Here is a 16,572-nt window from a genome sequence, read left to right as displayed (position 1 = left end):
GCATTGTCAGGGGCGAAGTCAGGTGTTCTGTGTGCTCTGGCTGTGTCAGAGTCCTGGGAAACTGTGGTGTGCCCAGCATGCAAAGGAAACGAGTCACTCCAAAATCACACAGAAAGGAGGTCATGTTCCCCTGTGTCCTGGGCTGATATCAATTCTCTGAGCTTGGGCAGAGCATTCAGCAGGGCTGAGATTGCTCCTCATTCCTATCCATTAAAGAAAGGACATGGACACAGCTGTCTTTGTCCTTCACATGGCACCTCTTGCTTTGCTGGAGGGGCACGGAGCTGCAGTCCTGAGGGCACAAGCCCACACTTGTCAGAGGAACAGGACATGGGGACAGGATGTGCCCACATCCATCATTCTGCGCACTCAGTAACTCCCAGGGAAGCAATACAACTGCAGACAAGCTTTCCATCAGCATCTATGTGGACTCTGACCAGGGAGGAGAAATGCTGAGGCACACTGACACTCCAAGGGTGCTCACGGAGGCCCTGCAGTGTCCCTCGGGTCCAATAGTGGCAGCACCCAGAGGACGAGGCGCACCAGCAGCACCCACTCAGCACCAGAGGGACGGGTTGACCTGGTGGCTGAGAGCACTGGGGACACAGAGGCGTGGTTATGGTCACTCCGTGCAAGAAAAGGATCTTGTTTTGCTCAGCTGCTCGTGGTGTGGGGATGGACTCACCCAGGTCCTCTCTCTGCTGCGTTTCGTGTGAGCACTGCACTGACAACACGTGCTCTCGTGCTATCTCTAACAGCCGAGCGCTGCGGGCACTGTGGGTGGGAAGCCCCAAACCGGCACAGGGACATTCCCAGGGCTGAAATCTGTTAATAAACATCTTCAGGCAGAAACTGCACACAAGAGCTGGGAGACGCTGAATTTTTCACCGGTGTGAGGAGGAGCCACACGGGGTTAAGGGCACAAAGCAACGAGTCTGCTGCTCCTTTAGGGCCCCAATTCGAGAGCGCGGGGATCTGAACCGCAGCATCTCCGAAAACAAAATGGTTTCTGCCTCTGCAAAACGAGGCGGCTTCCCCGCGACGCACAGCACGCGACGGGAACCGCTTCCCTCCCCGAACCGCCCCGCGGTACCGCCGCACATCCAGCGCGGCTCAGCTTTCTCTTCCGCGCACACGCGGCCCAGCAGCACGGAGCTGCGGATCGCCCGTGGGAGCGACCTCGGCGCGTGGGCCCCGCGGAGATGAACGCTGTGCTCTGCCGGGTGCCGCACAGAGCTCAGAGTCACAGAACCGGAGCGCACTCTGAGCCGGGAGGGCCCGCTCGGACCGCCGGACCCGAGGGCCCCGGAGCGGACGCGGCTTCCCCCATCGCGGCACGGGGACCGCGGTGCCGGGGCCGCCGTGTCACGTGGCCAGGCCCAGGCCGCGCCTCGGGTCCTCCCGGCCGGCAGGGGGCGCTGTGAGCGGAGCGGGCGGAGCGGGCCCCACCCGGCGCGGCGCGGTGCGGCAGGAGGCGCGCGGACAATACCGGGGCGGCGGCGCGGCGCGGCCCGGCGGTGCTGCGGGGTTCGGCCCGGCCCGGTTCGGTTCGGTTCGGCTCGGCCCGGCTGTGCTAGGGCTCGGCTCGCCTCCGCCCGGCTGTGCACGGTACGGCCCGGCGGGGCTCGGCGCGGCAGCATGCTGGCCCTTTTCAACAAGCTGCTGGACTGGTTCCGGGCGCTCTTCTGGAAGGAGGAGATGGAGCTGACCCTGGTGGGGCTGCAGTACTCGGGCAAAACCACGTTCGTCAACGTCATCGCGGTGAGCACCGGCTCGAACCCCCTCCCCGCGGCCGCCGGGGCCGGGCCATCCCGCCCCCCCCACCCCGACCCGTACACCCCCAGAGCCCCGGCCCGGCCCCGGGGAGCGCTCCGCGGAGCCCCGTTGGGAGCGCGGCCCTCGGGCTCCGCCGCTTTGTCACGGGAGCGGCCGAGGCCGCGCTGCCGCAGGGCGCTCTGCCGCCGGGGTTCGGCCCTGCGAGGCCCGAGAGCCGCGTTTGTCGCGTTCCGTGACCGCCGGCTCTGTGTTGTCGTGGGGCTGCGAGGAGCTCTGCACCCACACATGGCACATGGGTCGGTGCTGGGACCGAACCGCGTCCCCGACATTCCCGGGGCACCGCCCGCAGCCCCGCGGGGCCCTGCACCCCGACCCCGAGCTGCCTTTGCTCGCAGGGCCGCTCCGCAGAGCCCCTTTTGCCCCCTCCGCAATTTGGGCCACGCGTGGGTTCTTCCCGCTGTCACCAAACGCGGTGCAGTGCGATGGGAGCCGCCCACGGAGCGTCCCAGACGGATGGGGTTGGGCTCTCGGGAGTCTCAGGGTTTCATTGAGGCGTCTCAGGCTGTCCCAGTTCCCTGCTCCGGCCCCGTTGCATGCATTGTCCTTGCTCCTCAGCTCCGACACAAAGCGAGTTATTTCTGCTCGCTCAGAAGCTGCCGTGCTGTCAAAGGTGGTTTTGCAGCTGATTTGGAAGCTTCAGTGCACTGCAGCTGTGCTCTGTGGGTGGGTTTCCGTTGGTATTGGGCACGGCAGGAATGGAAAGCATCCTTCCCAAAGCCATCCTTCCTGAAGAACGGGTGAGACAGCGCTGCACATCCCTGCCCTGGGCCTCGGGATGCAGCTCTGGGTGTTCCCAGGCTCAGCTGCTGCATGCTGTTGGTGCACAGCCTCGTGCTCCCAGTGAACCTGTGTGAGCATCGGCTGCTGGGGAGCACCGTGGCTGCAGGACTGTGGCTGTGAGAAGCAGTGCTTCCAGGGTCCGTGTTGTCCCCACCAGTGGTCCCCTCTGCAGAGATGGGACGCAGCAGTGTGGGCTGGTCCTGCTGCAGGAGCTGCTGTGCTCTGCCTCTCTGTTAATAGCAACAGAGGCTGCATTGAGAAAAATCCAGCAGAAAATAATGTCTTCTCTCCTGAAATGGAGCTGTACCCCAAACCTGCTGAGCTGTGTATGACTGGGATTAACCAGGGATGCCCCTCACCCTCTGCTCTTCCAGAAGCCCTGTCCCCATGTGCCCCTTCTCCCCAGCCATTCCTGTAGCACGCTGGAAGGCTTTTGGGGTTCCCAGTTCTGCACGTCATCCCATTTAACCACTGTATCCCATGTAGCCACTATGGCTGGTGTAGGGAACTGGGATGGCTGGTTATTCCAGCAGCTCTTGAGGGAGGTTCCAGTGCTGGGGGTTAAGCTGGCTGCATGTTGTGCTGGTGTTAAGGAGTTGGTGACGGGGTGTGCAGCATATTGCAGTCACTTTGGTTACTGAGCAAGGTGCTCAGGCTCTGCGTGTGGGCCTCATGTCTGTGAGGTTATTTGGACAGTTCACGTTTTGTGGCAGACACTGAAAACAAGCAGTGGTCTTTGAGGAAATGAGTACATGTGGACTTGCCAGAGACAATTGGGGAAAAAAAACAAGATGCCAACAAATCCCAACCCTGCAGGATCTGCACGAGGAGCATCTGAACCATCTCATCTGTCTTTAAGGTGCTGGAACAGAAGCCAGTAGGAGGGGAGGAAGCTGTCATTCAGGCTTCTGGGTGAAAAAAAACAACTGAACTCTTGAAGAGTGTCTGATTTCAGCACTGTTGCAGAGATTTACCAAGAAATCTACAGGTCCAGATGACATTCCACAGTCTGAAGATCTGTGCTGGTGCTCATGGAGGCTTTGCATCTAGCCAGGTGCTTGGAAGATGGGCTGGCTGCCTCAGAGCAGTGGAGAGCATTGGGATCCTTGGCGGCATAGCTAGAAGCCCTTCAGTGTGGGGCATGTTTGGAAAAAGGCAGCTTTCATCTTCCTTCGGTTTGGTGCTGCACGTGCAGGCTCCTGCTGCTCCTTAACCCCAGCTCAGCACTGCACGGTTGCGTGCTCACTTCCCCCCCAGCGACACAGGGGAGAGGATGGAAAAGGCAGAAGGGAGGAAGCTCACAGATTGAGATGAGGACGATTACAACCCAAAGAAAAGCAGAATAAGGAGTGCATTCACCACTCGCCTTCAGCAGGCAGATGTGCTGCTGTTTCCCAGAATGCAGAGCTTGTCAGGCGTGGTGGGTCGTGGGGAAGACCAGTGCCATCAGTGAGCACCCCTTCTTCCTTCCTTCCCTCAGCTTTCGCTGCTGATCATGGTGCCGTGTGGTGTGGGATATCTGTTTTGTCACTTGGGGTCTGCTGTCCTGGCTGTGCCCCCCCCAGCTCTGTGCTCTGTCAGTGTGAGCCAAGAGAAAACCGTCAGCACGTGACCTGGGTACGGAGCACGAGCTGTGTTCTGCAGCTCAGAAGTTTTAAAGTGCTTTGAGAGGGTCATGGAGGCAGGCAGTGCTGGCAGGAGCCAGGCTTCCTGCTCCCACCTTTCCAGCTCTGAGGAGCTCAGTGGGGCTTTGTTTCTCTGCCCGGCCCTCGTAGCAGCTCCTGGTCTATGCCGTGGTCTGCCCTGACAGAGGTTGTGTCCGGATCTGTCGGTGCCTGACAGCTCTTTAGCTTCCTCCCTTTCCTCCCATGGCACGTGCTGCTTGGGGTGGGGGGTTGGCTTTACAGAGCCTGAGAGAGGAGGAGGTTCCCCAGGTGGGCAGGGCTGGGTGAGGTGCAGGCCCCAGACTTGGGTCTGATGCTCGGTCTGTCGGGTCTATGGACACTTGCTCCTTTAAGAGGGATGAACAGCAAAGTGCTGGAGCTCGGTTCTGGGTGTGCTTGGAGCCCATCCACTCTGCTGGATTCCTCATTTTTCTTGGTCTTTTTTTGTTGTTGTTAATTTTTTCTCTGTGCAAAAACCAAGCACAGTCCTCATTTCCTCCGAAACTAGTGAATGTGTCTAGCTCTGGGCTTCATTACGCCTGCTTTGTAATTATTGCCATTATGCAGATTTTCTCCACTGACTGACTCTCAGTAGCAGCAGCTTCCAGCAGGTGGAAGAATTGGTTTCTATGGGCACTGCTTAAATATTTACTCCCTTCTCATCTTTACCGCCTCAGAGGAAGAAAGGGTTTCATTTGGATTCAGTTTTACCTCCCAGACCATGCCACACAGCCCTGAATTTCAAGGTAGAGGATGGTACAAGCCCGGGCCTGCTCCTCCTGCTCCTTGGTGCCATATTATCTGCACTGCAGGGAGTAGGATGAGTCTGTCCAGTCCCACCATCGCTGCTGATGGGCTCAGGGCAGCGTGGGCCATGCTGACATTGCGTGGGCTCATGGAGTGGTTGGTGAGAGCCCTGTGGCAGCCCACAGATGTGTCCCCTGGGGCCTGGAGCTGAGGACCGCAGTGCTGGATGTCCCTGCATTTGGTTGGGGTTTCTGCCATGCAGAAAGCCTGGGATACTGAGCTCCTAAACGAAGGAGGCAGCTCGGGATGGCGGGCTGTGAGCCAGCCAGGGTGGTGTACCCAGAGCAGGTCACATCTGAGGCACTGCTGTGCTGAGAAGGGATGACAGCCTGCTGGCAGGCGATGGTGTGGGTGTGTGCTGCAGGGGACAGGGCTGGGGCTGGGCAGAAGCATCACTTGTCTTCACGTGGGACCCCAGAGCAGTGTGGCTGTGTGGGGTTCTGAAGGCACCTTGGCAGCATCACGTGCACAGTCTGGGCTTTTTGGAAGGGGGAGTGGGTTTGAGTGCTGGAGTGATTCTGCAGCCCTCCTTTCCACCCTCCTTCCCAACCGCTGGTCCCCAAGGTGCTTCCTGAGTGCACTTTGGCTCAGAGACCTTTTGGCTGCAGCTCTTTGCTGTTAGAATACAAAAGGGAAATGAAAAACGGAAGCAGCGTGTATTGCAGAACTGCTGGAAGAGGTTAGGAAAATCCCGAGGACCAGCTAAATTCTGCTCATCAGAAAATGGCATCAGTTGCCTTCTCTTCGTGTGGTTTGCATTAACTGAAGTCCTAGAGAAACAGACCATAAGCCATCAGAGCTGCTGGGGTGAGTTCTGCCACCTCTGGTGGCCTCTGCAGATTGCTGGCACGGAGCAGTCATCCTGGCTTTGAATGGGTTTTATGAATGGGCCTTCATTGTTGTCCTAAAGTCACCTTGGAGGACCTGGGGACCAGAGCTGATTGGAGAGGAATGTGATTAGCTCACCGAGGTGTCAGATCCTGGGGAATGAGGTGGGCTGTGAAAGGCCAGCCCCGTCCCACCCCTCCGGCGTGGTGAGGCAGGTCTCCTTGTAGCAGAGGGATGGATCCTGCTCACTGCTCTGACAGCACTAACCCAGTTTCGTGGTGGCAGTGGGATGCTGCAAATCTGCAGTAGTTTTATTCTTCAGCCCCGCACGTGGCCTCACTGGTGCTTATGTGTGGATAAGATGCTTCAGCAGCCAAGGGGCAGCACGTGGGGACAGGGAGGTGGGAGATGCAGCCCCTGCAGAGGGTTTGGGGTTGTTTCTAGCCAGGCTGTCAGCCCCTGCAGTGCTGCTGCTCTCCCTGGTGCAGACTGGTGGGTTTTTGAGCCTCCTAATGGTGTTTGCCTTGTCCTTGCAGTCAGGCCAGTTCAACGAAGACATGATCCCGACAGTGGGCTTCAATATGAGGAAGATCACCAAAGGGAACGTTACCATAAAGGTAAGGTGCAGAAGATACCTTCAGCGGGGGCTCTTGGGGTGAAAGTTGGGATGAGAGCTGACTTGTGGGCTCTCCTGTTGGAGGCTGAAGGATCCCAGCAGTCCCAGCTGCTTGTTCGTAAGGATTGCAAATAGGAAGATCTGCCCTTTCTGTGCAGTACCCTCCAGAGGAGGTTGTATGTAGGGATGGAGGAGATCTGGACCTGTGCAGTAAGAGCCAGGCCACACTGCAAAGCGGAAGCTTGCTGGCCAGGATTTGTAGGCATGGTCACCTTGCTGAGAGTGGGAGGGCTGGGGAAAAGGGGCACAGCTTTCAGCGTGGTCTGTGCTTCGAGAGAACGAAGGGAGAAGGGGTTCCTGCATCCCGAGTCTTCGAGGTCCTCAAATTGTACTCGGAGGTAACTGGGGGCTGCAGCTCAGCTGGAAGTGCTCAGTGCCCTAACGCCACCTTGGAGGCTGTGGGGGGCAGAGCTGATTGGAGAGGAGCTAATGCCTCTTCTCCCCGTCACAGCTCTGGGACATCGGTGGCCAGCCACGCTTTCGCAGCATGTGGGAGCGGTACTGCCGTGGAGTGAGTGCCATCGTGTGAGTATCCATCAGGGGGTGTGACAGCCAGACAAGGGGACCATCCCTTCATCCCTCTCCCCCTGCCTGAAGGTGCAGAGCAAGGCTGAGCAGCTCCACCACCAGGACTGGCACAGTGCAGGGCATTGCAGTCTCGGTGCCCCCATGGGCTCTGAGTACAGGCTGCAAAGGGACCTTGAGTGTCTCCAGAATAAGAGCCCTGTAGGGCCTTCCCTTTCACTCAGCATCCCTCAGCCCTGCTGTACGCCTTGGGTCTTGCCTTTCCCTGCTCCCTTGGTTTCCCTGTGCTGCCTGGTCATCAGAGGGGCTGAGCAAAGGTCAGTGGGGGGCTTGTCCATTTTCAAGAGGATAATGTGAAGGGTGATGGCCAGCAGTGTGTTCCCAGGTCTGTGTTTATGCTGCTGTGTGAACCTTGTGCTCAGTCTGGAACACTTGCTGCTGACTGTCAGCACGCTGTGAGTGTCCTTGCATGTCCCCTGCTTGCAACTGTTGCAGGAAGCTCACTCCCAGAGTCCAAGACTGAGACAAGTCTGGCAAGATGTTCATGGGAAGCAGACTGCATACTCCTAAGGACAAATATTTACCTGAGGGCTGAGGTTGGAGTTATCCAAACCGTTAGAAGATCAGATTTTTGTGGTCTTCACCAGTTGACCAGTCCTCTCTCCTTGCCATGTGCCTGTGCTCAGGGTGCCCTTCCCTTGCAGGTACATGGTGGATGCTGCTGACCAGGAGAAGATCGAGGCCTCAAAGAACGAACTTCACAACCTGCTCGACAAGCCGCAGCTCCAGGGCATCCCGGTGAGCTGCTGCCTGGGGGGGATACCCTCCCCCTCTGCACCCCCACCGTCCCCGCTGCGCTCCTGCAGACACTGGGAAAGCAACACTTCTTATCCCAGGACCGGGCTGTGCAGCACTTCCAGCACTGGGAGGGAGTCTTGGAAGAGACCAAAAGAAACCCTTATGTGTGAGATTGTCCACCTGCATGGATTCACACCTTTATGAGGGGGGACCTTAAGGTTTCATCACTCAGGAGCACAGCTGCTCGACTGTGACATTTGCAGGAGATGAGCTGTCAGCAGTGGGACTCAGTTGGGCACGCTGTGTGTGCTGGGGTGGGACGCTGGCGGAGCCTCCAGAATTGGCATCCTTAGAAAGGAGCTAATCTAGGACCTTGCACCACATCCCAAGCATTCGTGGCCAACTAATTTAAGCTTCTGACATAACACACTGCATTTGCAGCACTTCAGAGTGCTCTTTTTTAAGAACAAGGCTACTCCAAATGTAAATTGGGGGATGCTGTGTCGCCTTGCTGCTGCAGAGGCCCTGATCTACAGCAGCCTCAGTGCTGTCCTTGTCAGATGACAGTCGTGTGGTTCGCTCAGGAGCGATGAGGAAGTCCTGCCTGGGGTTTGTTTTCTTTGCACAGTCCCAGGATGTCTTTGTGGATGTGAGAAGCCTTGAAGTAAGAGATCAGTGGGTACTGCAAACAGCCATTGCTTTTTTGGGCTGGCTGCCTGCAGGGAGCAAGGTTCTGCAGGGGGTGTGTGTATCCTGATAGTGTCAATTTTAGCCCGTCCAGCTTCACTTGGATGTTTTGCTCAGAGGTGAATGGCTCCTGGAGGAGTGTCCTAGATGCCTCAAGGGAAACTGGTGCCTTTCAGAGGGTGCACTGTGGGCCAGCTTCTCTCTGGGACAAGAAAGTATGCAGGAGATGCTGGGTACAAGCCAGTTGACACCATTAATGGAAGTGCTCTGCCTTGTCGTTGCCTGCTGAAGGGATTTTCTCTGTCCAAGCGCTCTGGTGAAGTAGCCTGGACTGTCTTCCATCCCAGACAGGTCTTGGTTCTGGGTGCCAGGCACAGTTTCCTGCCCACTCTGGCGGCCAGGAGCCTCACGTGTCCCCTCTCCCCTTCTACAGGTCCTAGTGCTGGGGAATAAGCGAGACCTCCCTGGTGCCTTGGATGAGAAGGAGCTCATCGAGAAGATGTAAGTGTGGGTATCCCAGGGCTGGGACAGGAGCTGCCTGCAGCAGCACAGCCCACAGGCAGGCTGCAGGCACCGGGACAGCAGCTGGGCTCCGTGTGCCACTGGGGGGCGTGGGGGCCCGGCACGCCGTGCTTGGTGACTGAGCTCAGTGCTCTGCAGTGGCACCGGGTCCCATGGGGTTGGTGCCCCCTCCCTGCTCTGTCCTGCTCCTCGGGTGCTGCTGTGGTGGGCAGTGTGCTCTGCATTGCCTCACCTCGCAGAGGGCATCGCTGCATCCACGCTGCCCCAGGTGAGCCACGCTCAGGGTGGCAGGCTGGGACCCCGTGTTGCTTTGCAGCATCTCTTTCTGCCCTCACTATCTGTGGTCCCACGGGATTTATCTGGGCTCTGCAGCACTCAGCCAATGCTCTTCCTCTCCTGCAGGAACCTCTCTGCCATCCAGGACCGAGAGATTTGTTGCTACTCCATCTCTTGCAAAGAAAAGGACAACATCGGTGAGTGCCGGTGGGTGGGTGGGGGGCAGGGCTTGTCACAGCACACCCAGGTTGCCCCCCCAGTGCAGGAGGAGGGGATAGCTGAAGGGAGAGGCTGTAAACACCCCTTGCATTTGCAGACATCACCCTACAGTGGCTTATTCAGCACTCAAAGTCCAGGAGAAGCTGAGATCCCTTGGACTGCGGCTCAGATCGGGAAGATGCCATTGTACAAGCCCATACCCCCGTCCTTCTCCTGCTCTGTCCCTCCAGCTCTCTCTCTCTAGATGGGTATTTTTAGGGGACCCCAGACTCCACTCTCATTGAGGTGGAGCTCTTGTTTTTATTGTAAAGAAAATGTCCGACTCTGCCCTCCTTTCCTCTCTCTGTCTCTTCTTCCCACTTTGGCACTGTTCTGTTGTTGTCTGTGTATACAGTATATATATATATGTATATATATTTTAATTTTTTAATTTAAGCACTAGTGCTGTTACTAAACTGGGCCCTGTGAGCTGTAGGAAGGCTGTGGGCTCCCCGAGCTCAGCACTGGGAGGGAAATGAGGTGCGTGGCAGACTGCAGCCCCCAGGAAGGGGCTGGACAGGGCTGCAGGCAGGTCCCCCTGAGTCATCTCCCTCCCACCCCCAGCATGGGGATGGGGATTGGTCGCAGCATCAGCCTGCCCGTGTTGCCCTCATCTGCCCCCACCTCTCCTCACAGCCCTGAGCACCTCTCCCCCATACTCTGTGCCTGGGCTGGATCATGCCCCAGGTTCTCCGGTCGTGCTGCTCCACAAGGACAGCAATCTGAGGGATGGGTGCTAACACAGGGGAATGCTGATGGTGCCAGCATGGAGCAAAGCCAGGCCCTGTCCCCTCTGCCCCAGCTGCCCCTGGAAGCTCCTCATCTGCCCACGGTGGGGGGGTTGGAGAGCCGTGGTCTTTAAGGTCCCCTCCCACCTGATGCCTTCTGTGGTTATCGCTGTGTCCTGGAGTGTCTGTGCACGCACCGTAGGCGGTGCCTGGCTGGGGGCTGCTGGCCTCGGTCAGGGGTGTCATACAGGGACGTGATGGGCACAGGAGAGCTTTCCCATGGGAGCACAGAGCCCTGCAAGTGAGGGGGTGCCCTCGGGCCTGCCTGGTTCTGCACACGAGCCCCAGCTTTGCTGCCCTGCCTCAGGGTGCTGGGTGGCACAGCTGGCTCCTCGCCTGCAGGTGGGGAGGGGAGAGGAGACCTCGAAGAGCCAGGATGTCTTTGCCCCTCCGTGCTGAGTTGTTGGGTCTCTGCTGGTGCAGCCGTGGGGTTGCTGAGGGCCCTTGGGGTGTGGTTATATTGCCGGGCAAGGGGGGCATGCTGGCAGCAGCAGGGAGGGCGTGGTGGGGCCAGGTCTGGCACAGTGGGAAGGCACTGCCTGTCCCCGGCCCCAGTGGGACTGTGGGGTGGGCCAGGGGTGGGGGCTCAGCCCCTCACGGCTCCTGGGGGTGGTGAGGCCGAGGGGTTCTCTTCTGTTCTCATTTTTGCAGAATTGCACAGAGAGGTTTCCTTTTGGTTTCTTTGATTTCTTTTTTAATTTAATGAAATGTAAAGTGTTGTCATCCCTCCCCTCCCCGTTGTTTTTATTTTCTTTTTTTTTAAGAGATATTTTGGCGCAGATTTGACCTCTGTTGGGAAATGATCCTTGTAACTGTACAATTTTTTTGCCTCCTAATAATAATAAATTAACAATTTTGCGTTGGTGGGTGTGGTTGCAGTCATCACTTCCTCCCTGCCACTGTTCCCCCCCTCGGGGCAGTGCCCACCCCATCCCAGTGCTCTGATGGCTCTGTCTGCACTGCAGTCCCTGTGATGGCCCCCGTCTGATGGCTCCAGTGCATTGCTTACTCGTGAAGATGGGCTCCTCCAGCTGTGGCCATTGCTGCTCCTGGACCCTCCTCTTGCCCACACAGTGACCTGGAGCTACCATGGGATGGCACTGCCGGATTCTGAGCAGTTATGCCCCATCTCTGCCCTCCTGCCTGCAGCAGTCCCCTCCGGGCTGTGGCTGGTGGGGGCACCTCGCTCCCTGTGTCTGCTGGGAGCTGTCTGGTCGCACCTGCAATTAAGCTTTGTGCTTGCAGCACCCTGCCTGGCTCCCTGCTCTGAGTGGGGCTGGGGTGCAGCACACACTGGGGCCGTGCATCGCCTGCAGCCCCCACCTTCCCTGCCCCCAGCCTGGCTCCCTCCTCCCCATGCACCCGCAGCAACAAGTCGCCCTTTGTTCGCCCTTGGCCGGGGCTCAGGACGGAGCAGCACTGAGTGAGCGCCCGAGAACGGCCTCCTCAGCCTTCCCCCACCAGCACTGCTGCCTGCGGAGGGGGCCCGGCGCTGGGGCAGCGTGCCCTGCCCAGGACCCCCCTGTCCCCCCCAGGCAGCTGCGGGTGTGTGCCCCAATAGCTGAGGCGGCGTTGCCGTGAGGTTCTCCTGTTTTGTTGCACCAACGTGGGGAGGGCTGGCGGAGGGAAAGGAAAAACCCAGTTCTGTGCTGCCGCGAGAAAACTGGGGCTTTTGTTTCCCTGGCAACGGGGCTGAGAAAGCAAAGCTCGGTGGGGGCTGCTGCACAAAGCCCACAGTGAGCCCCTCGCATTCACCCGCCCGTAGCAACCGTCTCCCTCGGCCCGGCATCCCGCGGGCTGGGGCGGCTGCCAGGCACACACACAAGGAGCTCTCACAGCTCCGCTCCGGGGGCAGCACGGGGGGGCCCGGCACGGCCAGGCTGCCCTCGCTGCTCCCAGCAGCCTGCCCAGGGAACGGGTCCCAGGGAGAGGTGGGCATTTGAGATCAGCACCTCGGGGGGGGGGGGTTGTGCCCATGAGGAGTGTGAGCTGGGAGTGCTGTGTGGGGCTCTGATGAGAGGGGGGACCTTGGTCCTGCACAGTGCTTTGAGGATGTGGGGCACCACCCCGGAGCTGAGCTTTGCTGGGACTGACTCACCCCGCAAAGTACTGAGTGCTTACAGGGACTTGGCACCCTCAGGTGCTGCCTGGCCCAGCACTGCTGCTCTCCTGACCCCCCCTGTGTCCTGTCACCCCCCCCCCCAGGGTGCCTGAGCCCACCCAGAGCCCCCATGTCTGAGGGAAGAGCTTGGGGCCACACAACCCCCCGCGCCCCGACCCCCATTGCTCTGCATGTGTACGTGCACGACGTGCTCTAGTGTACTGGTTTATTGAGCTCTTACAGGGCACTGCTGGGATCTGGTCGCTGGACCTTCTCCTACTGTGGAGGGGGCTGGCAGAAGGGGACGGGACAGGACGAGGGCAGTCTGTGTTTGCTGAGTCCTCTGCAAACCCTCAATAGCAGATGGGACCTTTCCTGCACGACTCCATCAGCAGAGCAGCAACGCCCTGAGCCTGGCCAGGCACAGAGGGAGCTGGTGTCCTTTGGGCAGAGGCAAGACGGCCCCGGCGTAGCCACGGGGGCAGGACACCCCTTGCCCAACACGGGGTTCGGAGCCCACGGAGCAGCCCCTGAGCTGTCTGTCCTGCTTGCTCCACGTCCAGGCACGGGGCACTAACGGCAACGACGACGTTCGGTTTCGGGACGAGGTGGTGCAATGCTCTCTACAGCTCCTGGGTGGCCCTTAGCACGGCGTGCCGAGGGCCAGGAGGGGCGGGGGGGACTCCCGGGGCTTGTCGAAGAAGATGGAGGAGGACATCTCTGTCTTGAGCTTGCTGTCGGCGCTGCCCTCGCTGGAGGCGGCGTCGGGGCCGCAGCCCTCGCAGCAGCAGCAGCAGCAGTCCATGAAGGCCTGGCCCAGCGGTCTGCACAGGCACAGGAGCAGGACGGGCGTCACCGAGCACTTGAAGAACAGAAAGAACTGGTTGATGAGGTTGAGCAGGTCCAAGGTCTGCTTGGACATGTCGGGGGACATGTAGGCCACCACGACGTTGCAGACGTTCTCGGGGGTGGTACAGAGCCCATAGATGGCGGTCAGCCCGATGATGGTGCAGTTCAGGTGGCTCTCACACTGGCTGTGCTTGGTCCCGCGGCACTCAGCCTTCTCAGCGCCGCGGATCCTGCGGGTCACCAGCTGGCAGCTCACGGTGAAGAGGATGGGCAGGCAGAAGTAGCAGCCGAAGTACCACCACATGCGGGCGTTCTGGTAGGTGAGCACCAGCGAGTACACGGACTCGGGCAGGTTGGACGAGGGCTTCATGCTGCAGTACTCGGTCACCACGCCGGACACGGGCGACGTGTCCTGAGCCAGCTGCCAGAGCAGGACCTCCGGCACCGACAGCATCATGGAGCCCACCCAGATCACAGCCAGCTTGGCGATGATGGACTGGCACTGCTCGATGGGCCGGGCGCTGGCCTGCGGGCTGGTGGCCGCGTGGAACCTGTCGATGCCCAGGGCACAGAGGCTGAAGGTGGTGACTCCCAGGGATGAGACCTGGTGAAGGGGAGGCAGAACGGGTGGGGAGCACAGAGGGATTGGCTTTGTCGATGGCGCTGGAAGCCCCCAACCTCCCAACAGCCCCACACCCTTCCTCCGAGGGTCGGCAGAGGTCACATCCCAGGTTTGGAGCCACTTCCCTGTGACTCCTGGAGGGGCACCGGATAAAAGTGTCCCTTGTCCCATCCGTGTGTCCCTGCACAGCTCCCTGTTCTGCACAAGGCTTTGCTGGATGTCAGTCTGTCCACCCAGCCAGGGGGGGAGCAGCAGGACTGTCCCTCGGGCTCTTCCTCTGTTCCGGATGTTTTTGGAGGGGAAAAGCAAGGAGCACTGCTCCCACCAGAGCCCCCAGGGCCCTGGCTGCCCCGGCTGGCTCGTCCCTGCCCTGATCCACAGATCTGCTGCCCACCTCCCAGGCAGCCCCATAGAGCTGAAGACACTGCTGTCACAAACCAGCTCGGGGCAATTTCCGCTGCTTTGAGGAAAACCATCCCTGTTTGCCAAAGGGAAGAGGCCAAAGGAGGCAAAGGGAGGGCTGCCCAGGCGCTGAGGGTCACCATCAGCATTCAACCCCGCAGCCCCTGGCCAGGAACACGGCGGTCACACGCTGCTGCCCCAAAGCCCCGCGGCTGTTCCTGGCCTCACGAAGACACCAAACGATCTCCTGTGCCGAGGGACATTCCCAGCACTTGGGAAACCTCCTGATGCGTGTGCAGCATGCAGCAACCTGCCAATGGGTTTTGCAAGTAACGGACCTGGCACCTCCACCCAGAACAACTCTGGCATCCCCGCTGAGCCCTTTGCAGTGGCTCTGAGTTGGCCTCGTTAGCGTTGCAGGGCACAGCAGCTCGTGCCAAACACACAGCATCACCATTCAGTGTCACTGCAGCGTCTCCCCTGACACAGCACCATGGCCCTCAGTGCAGCATTGCCACGCTCAGCCCCATCATCCCACGGTGCTGCTCCTGTCCCAGCACCTCTGCTCAGCACCAGCTGTGCCACGGCCTCCCCTTTACCCTGAGGCTGCCCTCAGGTTTCCTCTCTCCTGGGCCTTGGGGACTGTGCTGGGGCCATGCATCCCTGGGGCCACGCCATGCCCATCCTTCAGCAGCCCCAAGATCTCAGCATCCCTCTTTGGAGGATCCTGGGCAACTCCAGTGCTGTTGGGTCACTGATCCTGGAGGTGCCACCCCCATGGGGTGCAGCAACCTGGGCCACCCCAGTTCAGGTCACAGCAGCACCTCCCCAAGAAGGGATTTGCTTTGGGGATGTCCCCCGTTCCTCTCTGTTCTCACCTGGCTCTGAGCCTGCTTGGGCAGATGTGTAATCCCACCCATCTGAGTCCTCCTGCTGCCTGGTCATGCCAGGGGATGCTTGAGGTGGACAGGAATGGGACGAAGCCTACATTTAGTAAATCTGGGATGGGAGACCTCTGGGAATGAGCAACTCCTGCTTTGCTGAGCAGCAGAGGTACCACTGGGATGGTATCTCATCGTGCTGGGCTGCAGCCTGCAGGTCCTGGCTGTGGTCAGGGCACACGTAGAGCTGTGCCTGACCCTGCCCCGGCCCTGCTCAGCAGTCAGCATGGGAAACATCCCCCCATGTTGGGATCTCTGGGCACACAGTGCCAGGCCCTGGGCAGCAACGGTGCCCCCAGAAGAAGGGGGCAGAGAGCAGCCCCTTACCTCCATGAAGGGCACGATGCGGCACGAGATATCCCCCAGCAGCCGCTTCTTGGTGATCTCGTTGAAGATGACCACGGGCAGGCAGAAGAAGAGGATGAGGAAGTCCCAGAAAGCCAGGCTGGCCAGGATGGAGTTCCAGGCGCTCTTCATGTAGTAGTTGTGCCACACGATGCACATCACCGAGAGGTTCCCGATGATGCCCACAGCGAAGACGATGAGGGACAGGAACATGACGGCGTAGGCACTGTAGGAGCTCTCTGTCACCGGGTACAGGGGGTTCTGGATTTGCAGGCGCTTGTCGGACACCGTGGTCAGGTTGGCGGGGGGCTCGGCCCCATTCCCGTCCGTGGGGACCCCCTGCTGCTGCTCAGAGGGGTCGGTGCTGGACGGCACCAGGGTCCTGGTGGGGTGCAGGCTGGCAGCGTTGATGGGCCGCGGGAACTCCACCCGCACCCCCGGCACGAACTGCTGCACCGATTTGGAGTCCTCCACCGTCCCCCGGCGCGGCCGTGCCTTCAGCTCCGCGTTATCCGCGGGCAGCATCCCACCTCCACCCGCACCCTGCCGTGGGTGCACGCTCCCATCTGGCATCGCCGCGGCCCCCGGCAGTGCCAGCAGCAGGAGGACGAGCGATGGGGGCGAAGGCATCGTGTCCTCCGCACCCTCTGCGGGAAACCTCTGCCGGAGCGGCCCCGGGGCTGCGGGGGGCGAGGAGGGGCCGGGGGAGCTCCGCTCGGGGCGGCTGCGGCCGCTGCTCTGTGCGCTGCGGAGCGCTCCGGGCAGGAAAAAGGAGCGGCGGAGCCGGGCCCTCTGCTGGTCACCCACCGCTGCCGGGATGCTGCCAAGAGATGAGAGCTGCGCATCCCCCATAGCCCGCCGGCATCC

The 16,572-nt window shown here is 60.0% G+C and overlaps 2 protein-coding genes across 2 annotated transcripts; one reads left to right on the top strand and one right to left on the bottom strand.

Annotated features, from left to right (window-relative positions):
* Window positions 1-1,564: 1,564 nt before the first annotated feature.
* ARL8A (ADP ribosylation factor like GTPase 8A) lies at window positions 1,565-10,541 on the top strand. The gene is made up of 7 exons (XM_065747439.1): window positions 1,565-1,761; window positions 6,452-6,532; window positions 7,043-7,116; window positions 7,821-7,914; window positions 9,035-9,102; window positions 9,526-9,596; window positions 9,716-10,541. The coding sequence occupies exons 1-7, from the start codon at window positions 1,639-1,641 to the stop codon at window positions 9,763-9,765; spliced, it is 561 nt and encodes a 186-aa protein (XP_065603511.1). The 5' UTR covers window positions 1,565-1,638; the 3' UTR covers window positions 9,766-10,541.
* Window positions 10,542-12,758: 2,217 nt separating this feature from the next.
* GPR37L1 (G protein-coupled receptor 37 like 1) lies at window positions 12,759-16,572 on the bottom strand. Its single transcript, XM_065747438.1, has 2 exons — window positions 15,688-16,572; window positions 12,759-13,999 (listed from the first exon to the last, which is right to left on the bottom strand). Exons 1-2 carry the CDS (start codon window positions 16,555-16,557, stop codon window positions 13,190-13,192), a joined length of 1,680 nt encoding a protein of 559 aa, XP_065603510.1. The 5' UTR covers window positions 16,558-16,572; the 3' UTR covers window positions 12,759-13,189.

This window comes from Cyrtonyx montezumae, unplaced genomic scaffold, assembly GCF_038088225.1.
Source record: "Cyrtonyx montezumae isolate F1298 unplaced genomic scaffold, pur_monq_1.0 scaffold_45, whole genome shotgun sequence".
In the NCBI taxonomy this organism is placed as follows: domain Eukaryota; kingdom Metazoa; phylum Chordata; class Aves; order Galliformes; family Odontophoridae; genus Cyrtonyx; species Cyrtonyx montezumae.
The sequence above is the reverse complement of the archived record's forward strand: the minus strand, read 5'-3'. Positions and strand labels throughout refer to the sequence as shown.